The sequence below is a fragment of the Oncorhynchus gorbuscha genome, unplaced genomic scaffold, assembly GCF_021184085.1.
Source record: "Oncorhynchus gorbuscha isolate QuinsamMale2020 ecotype Even-year unplaced genomic scaffold, OgorEven_v1.0 Un_scaffold_9647, whole genome shotgun sequence".
Lineage (NCBI taxonomy): Eukaryota > Metazoa > Chordata > Actinopteri > Salmoniformes > Salmonidae > Oncorhynchus > Oncorhynchus gorbuscha.
In genome coordinates, this window is record NW_025752576.1 from 6,038 (window position 1) to 12,327 (window position 6,290).

The 6,290-nt window shown below is 46.9% G+C and overlaps 1 protein-coding gene across 1 annotated transcript; it reads right to left on the minus strand.

Annotated features, from left to right (window-relative positions):
• Positions 1 to 250: 250 nt before the first annotated feature.
• Positions 251 to 3,279, minus strand: LOC124030174 (retinol dehydrogenase 8-like). Its single transcript, XM_046341629.1, has 4 exons — positions 3,098 to 3,279; positions 2,072 to 2,165; positions 1,088 to 1,271; positions 251 to 581 (listed from the first exon to the last, which is right to left on the minus strand). The coding sequence occupies exons 1-4, from the start codon at positions 3,219 to 3,221 to the stop codon at positions 351 to 353; spliced, it is 633 nt and encodes a 210-aa protein (XP_046197585.1). The 5' UTR covers positions 3,222 to 3,279; the 3' UTR covers positions 251 to 350.
• Positions 3,280 to 6,290: the final 3,011 nt, after the last annotated feature.

A 6,290-nucleotide genomic window follows, 5' to 3' on the forward strand; every position in this document is an offset into this window, starting at 1 on the left:
ACTCTCCGTGTGAGTGTGTCTTGACTCTCCGTGTGTGTTGGGTGAGATGGTTCTGGAGCGCAGACATCCACAGGTCAGGTACTGCATACTAGTGTGTGTGTGTCACTGTGTGCCTCCGTGTGCCTATGTGTGTCTATGTGTGTGTTGTCTCTGCATGCTCGTGTGTCTGTGTGTGTGTGTGTGTGTGTCTCTGCGTGCCCGTGTGTGTGTGTGTGTCTCTGTGTGCCTCCGTGTGCCTATGTGTGTCTATGTGTGTGTTGTCTCTGCATGCTCGTGTGTCTCTCTGTGTGTGTGTGTTTCTGCATGCCCGTGTGTGTGTGTGTCTCTGCATGCCGTGTGTGTGTGTGTGTCTAGTTTGGGGAGATGGTCCTGGAGCGTAGACATCCACAGGTCAGGTACTGCATAGCCTTCATGCTAACGTGCATCAGGGGCCCCAGGTTGAACAACATATGGTAGAAGGCGTGCACCGACAGGCCGCCCGTCTCGTCTGCATACTTCAGTGCCACGATGGGCGTGTACAGCGGGTTGGTAAGGTTCCGGAACCGTGCAGAACTGCCCTGCTCAATCACCTTCTTAGTACACTACAGGAGAGTGAGAGAGACTAGTTAGTGCACTGCTGGGGGTGGAAGAGAAGGAGAGAGAGACAAGTTAGTGCACTGCTGGGGGAGGAAAGGGAGAGAAAGACAGGTGGAGAGAGAGAGAGAGAGAGAAAAAACGAGTGGGGGGGGTAGAGACAGGGGAGTAGAGAGACAGAGGGAGTAGAGACAGAGGGAGGGAGAGAGAGTAGAGAGAGAGTAGAGAGTAGAGAGAGAGACAGAGAGAGTAGAGAGAGTAGAGAGAGTAGTTAGTGCACTGCTGGGGGAGGAAGAGAAGGAGAGAGAGACAGGTGGCGAGAGAGAAAAAAGAGAGGGGGGATAGAGAGAGAGTAGAGAGTAGAGAGAGAGTAGAGCGAGAGGAGAGAGAGTAGAGAGTAGAGAGAGAGAGAGTAGAGAGAGAGCGAGTAGAGCGAGAGGGAGAGAGAGTAGGGAGAGAATAGAGAGAGTAAAGAGAGAGTAGGCCACACACACACTCAGGCAGGTGGACTAACCCTGGCGATGTCATCGGGGGTCTGTCCTAGCGTCTCAAAGATGTCGACGGAGGAGGGCAGGTAGACGTTTTTAAAGTAGTTGACGGTATCGGCATCGGCCCCAGGGAACTCTTTCTGACGGACGTCCTGAATCATCTTCGATTCAAACTCTGTATGGACCGGGCCTGGCTCTATCATAGACATACTAGGGGGAGGAAGAGGAGAGGGGAGAGGAGGGAGAGGAGGGAGAGGAGAGGAGGGAGAGGAGAGGAGGGAGAGGAGAGGAGGGAGAGGAGAGGAGGGAGAGGAGAGGAGAGGAGAGGAGAGGAGGGAGAGGAGAGAGAGGAGGGAGAGGAGGAGAGAGGAGAGGAGAGGAGAGGAGGGAGAGAGAGAGAGGGAGAGGAGAAAAGAGAGGGGGAGAAGAGAGAGAGAGAAGAAAGAGGGGGAGAAGGAGAGAGAGAAGAAGGAGAGAGAGAGGAGAGAGAGAAGAAGAGAGAGAGAAGAAAGGGGGAGAGAGAGGAGAGAGAGGGGAGAATGAGAGAGAAAGAAGAAAGAGGGGAGAATGAGAGAGAGAAGAAAGAGGGGAGAATGAGAGAGAGAAGAAAGAGGGGGGAGAAGAGAAAAGAAGAGGGGGAGAAGGAGAGAGAGAAGGAGAGAGAGAAGGAGAGAGAGAAGGAGAGAGAGAAGGAGAGAGAGAAGAAAGAGGGGGAGAATGAGAGAGAGAAGAAAGAGGGGGAGAAGGAGAGAGAGAAGGAGAGAGAAGGAGAGAGAGAAGAAGGAGAGAGAGAAGAAAGAGGGGGAGAAGGAGAGAGAAAAGAAAGAGGGGGAGAAGGAGAGAGAAAAGAAAGAGGGGGAGAAGGAGAGAGAAAAGAAAGGAGAGAAGAGAAATCATATTTTTAATCGTATGTTTTAATTGGTCCGTCCCCGACAAAATATACATTTTAAATTTAAAAAATAAAGACATTATTTTAGGAAAACATAGCTAGCTGTGTTAGAGAGACTCACGTGACGTTAAACTTGAGCAGTTGTACAGCCAGACACTCACAAAACCCTTCCATGGCAAACTTGGAGGCAGCATACACGTCATTAAACACGACACCTGAGATCAGAGAGCAGTATTTCATCAGGATCCCCCACTACTACCACATCTGTTGACAAGCATTATGTAAAAAAAAAAACATAAAGAAATGAGTTTCATCCCATTTTCAAATGAACAACAGACATAATATTCTACGAAACAGGAGATTTTACATTGAATGTCTTCACATGGCTTCACCATTATATAAAAGTCCACCATTATATCATTTTCTCAACCGTTTATGATGTTGTACACGGAACCATTGTCATCCTTCACCATCAAAACATAGATGTAGACATCACCTTTTCTGTGTATTCATGTCTGGTTCAGCAGATAGGACAGGAAAACACACTGTCCGACTGTGGCAGAATATAAAATGGCCGCCACGGCCGCCAGGAGGCGTTTTTGCAATGCCTCCATATCTGAAAATGTTCAGGGCCTCAAACTGTACAAGTGTACCGAGTTTCGTGCTTTTATTAAAAAGTGAACATATCACATTTGCCTCATATCGCTTGGACCACTATGATGTGTATCTCCTCCTCTTTTTCACATCAGCCAATCAATCAATCAATCAATCAATCAATCAATCAATAAAGCATAGTTCCGTACCCTGTAGTCCCATGACACTGCTGACCACTATGATGTGTATCTCCTCCTCTTTTTCACATCAGCCAATCAATCAGCCAATCAATCAGCCAATCAATCAGCCAATCAATCAGCCAATCAATCAATCAATCAATCAATCAACAAAGCATAGTTCCGTACCCTGTAGTCCCATGACACTGCTGACCACTATGATGTGTGTTCCGTACCCTGTAGTCCCATGACACTGCTGACCACTATGATGTGTGTTCCGTACCCTGTAGTCCCATGACACTGCTGACCACTATGATGTGTGTTCCGTACCCTGTAGTCCCATGACACTGCTGACCACTATGATGTGTGTTCCGTACCCTGTAGTCCCATGACACTGCTGACCACTATGATGTGTCCTCCCTTCCTCTTCTTCATATCTGGCATCACCTCCTTGATCATCCGGATCACACCGAAGAAGTTGGTCTCAAACACACTCTTCATCTCAGCTATACTGATGCTTTCCACCGGTCCCACCAGACCTATACCTGCATTATTAACTAGAGAGAGAGAGAGAGGAGGGAGGAGAGGAGAGGTGGGAGGGAGGAGGATGGGAGAAGGAAGGGGAGAGAGAGGTGAGAGGTAGGAGGAGGAAAGGAGAGGTGGGAGGAAGGAAGGAAGGAGGAGGGAGAGGTGGAAGGAGGGGGAGAGAGAGGTGGGAGGGGGAGGAGAGAGAGAAGAGGTAGAGAGAGGGAGGGAGAAGAGAGAGGAAGGAATAGGAAACCAGAAGGAAAGAGTGACACCCCAGTTCACATAGGTGATCAGAGCACTCTCGTCTCTTCAGTTGTGTTCCAGTAGTCACCACCGGGTGGAAGTATAACCCAAGGCTTTATCCCGGCCTCTCACTACACTGAGTTATAACCAGGCTTTATCCCAGTCTCTCACTACACTGAGTTATAACCAGGCTTTATCCCAGTCTCTCACTACACTGAGTTATAACCAGGCTTTATCCCAGTCTCTCACTACACTGAGTTATAACCTAAGGCTTTATCCCAGTCTCTCACTACACTGAGTTATAACCAGGCTTTATCCCAGTCTCTCACTACACTGAGTTATAACCAGGCTTTATCCCAGTCTCTCACTACACTGAGTTATAACCAGGCTTTATCCCAGTCTCTCACTACACTGAGTTATAACCAGGCTTTATCCCAGTCTCCCACTACACTGAGTTATAACCAGGCTTTATCCCAGTCTCCACTACACTGAGTTATAACCAGGCTTTATCCCAGTCTCTCACTACACTGAGTTATAACCAGGCTTTATCCCAGTCTCTCACTACACTGAGTTATAACCAGGCTTTATCCCAGTCTCTCACTACACTGAGTTATAACCAGGCTTTATTTACTACACTGAGTTATAACCAGGGCTTTATCCCAGTCTCCCACTACACTGAGTTATAACCAGGCTTTATCCCAGTCTCTCACTACACTGAGTTATAACCAGGCTTTATCCCAGTCTCTCACTACACTGAGTTATAACCAGGCTTTATCCCAGTCTCCCACTACACTGAGTTATAACCAGGCTTTATCCCAGTCTCTCACTACACTGAGTTATAACCAGGCTTTATCCCAGTCTCTCACTACACTGAGTTATAACCAGGCTTTATCCCAGTCTCTCACTACACTGAGTTATAACCAGGCTTTATCCCAGTCTCTCACTACACTGAGTTATAACCCAGGCTTTATCCCAGTCTCTCTCACTACACTGAGTTATAACCAGGCTTTATCCCAGTCTCTCACTACACTGAGTTATAACCAGGCTTTATCCCAGTCTCTCACTACACTGAGTTATAACCAGGCTTTATCCCAGTCTCTCACTACACTGAGTTATAACCAGGCTTTATCCCAGTCTCTCACTACACTGAGTTATAACCAGGCTTTATCCCAGTCTCTCACTACACTGAGTTATAACCAGGCTTTATCCCAGTCACTCACTACACTGAGTTATAACCTAAGGCTTTATCCCAGTCTCCCACTACACTGAGTTATAACCAGGCTTTATCCCAGTCTCTCACTACACTGAGTTATAACCAGGCTTTATCCCAGTCTCTCACTACACTGAGTTATAACCAGGCTTTAGCCCAGTCTCCCACTACACTGAGTTATAACCAGGCTTTAGCCCAGTCTCTGACCAGGGCCTGTATAGTACATATCAGCCATACTCAACTGGCGGACCGCGGTTAGATCCGGATCCAGAAAGGGTAAATACGGACCGCGGGTCCCTACTTTTTAGGAACTCAGTCGGGCTTTCAACTTACTGCTGTTGAGAGTTGTAATAGTAGAATGCCCCAGGCTGATGAATGACAATATCCCTTTCCCACCTAGGACCTTTGCCATCTAGGACCTTTGCCACCTAGGACCTTTGTCACCTAGGACCTTTGCCACCCTAGGACCTTTCCCACCTAGGACCTTTGCCATCTAGGACCTTTCCACCTAGGACCTTTGCCATCTAGGACCTTGGCCACCTAGGACCTTTGCCATCTAGGACCTTTGCCATCTAGGACCTTGGCCACTAGGACCTTTCCCATCTAGGACCTTTGTCTCCTAGGACCTTTGTCACCTAGGACCTTTGTCACCTAGGACCTTGGCCACCTAGGACCTTGGCCACCTAGGACCTTTCCCATCTAGGACCTTTGTCATCTAGGACACTGTCACCCTAGGACCTTTGCCATCTAGGACCTTGGCCACCTAGGACCTTTGCCATCTAGGACCTTTTTGCCATCTGGGACCATGGCCACCTAGGACCTTTCCCATCTAGGACCTTTGTCATCTAGGACCTTTGTCACCTGGACCTTTGTCACCTAGGACCTTTGTCACCTAGGACCTTGGCCGCAGGAAATGTGTGTGACCGGACCTTCTCAAATAGTAGTTGCAGTGGTGGATAAAGTACCCAGTTGTCATACTTGAGTAAAGTAAGTATATGAAGAAGGACTCAAGTAAAGTCACCTAGTAAGTACTACTTGGTAAAAGTCTAAAAGTATTTGGTTTTAAATATACTAGAAAGTATAAAGTAAATGTAATTAAAAAAAATGTAAAAGTATAAATATAAATGATAAAAAAAAAAGTATAAATCATTTCAAATTCCTTATTTTAAGCCAACCAGATGGCACCATTTATTTTTTCTTTATGGATAGCCAGGGGCCAGGGGCCAGGGGCCCACTCCAACACTCCAACACTCAAACATAACTTACAAACAAAACGTGTGTTTAGTGAGTCAGCCAGATCAGAGGCAGTAGGGATGACCAGGCATGTTCTCTTGATAACTGGGTGAATTAGACCATTTTCCTGTCCTGCTAAGCATTCAACATGTAACGAGTACTTTTGGGTGTCAGTGAAAATGTATGGAGTAAAAAATACATTATTTTCTTTAGTAATGAAGTAAAAGTTGTCAAAATATGAATAGTAAAGTAGAGATACCCCCCAAAAACGACTTAAGTAGTACTTTAAAGTATTTATACTGAAGTACTTTACACCACTGAGCAGTTGAGTACCCCTGGTATACATCAAGCATCTA

What these genes read in the sequence shown, in the direction of transcription:
- LOC124030174 (XM_046341629.1), bottom strand. Translation starts at nt 3,221, where the DNA reads ATGAAGAGTGTGTTTGAGACCAACTTCTTCGGTGTGATCCGGATGATC. An exon ending in CAGTGTCATGGGACTACAGG is followed by an intron (nt 2,166 to 3,097) that starts GTACGGAACACA and finishes CTCTGATCTCAG; the next exon opens with GTGTCGTGTTTAATGACGTG. An exon ending in CCCCCGATGACATCGCCAGG is followed by an intron (nt 582 to 1,087) that starts GTTAGTCCACCT and finishes ACTCTCCTGTAG; the next exon opens with TGTACTAAGAAGGTGATTGA.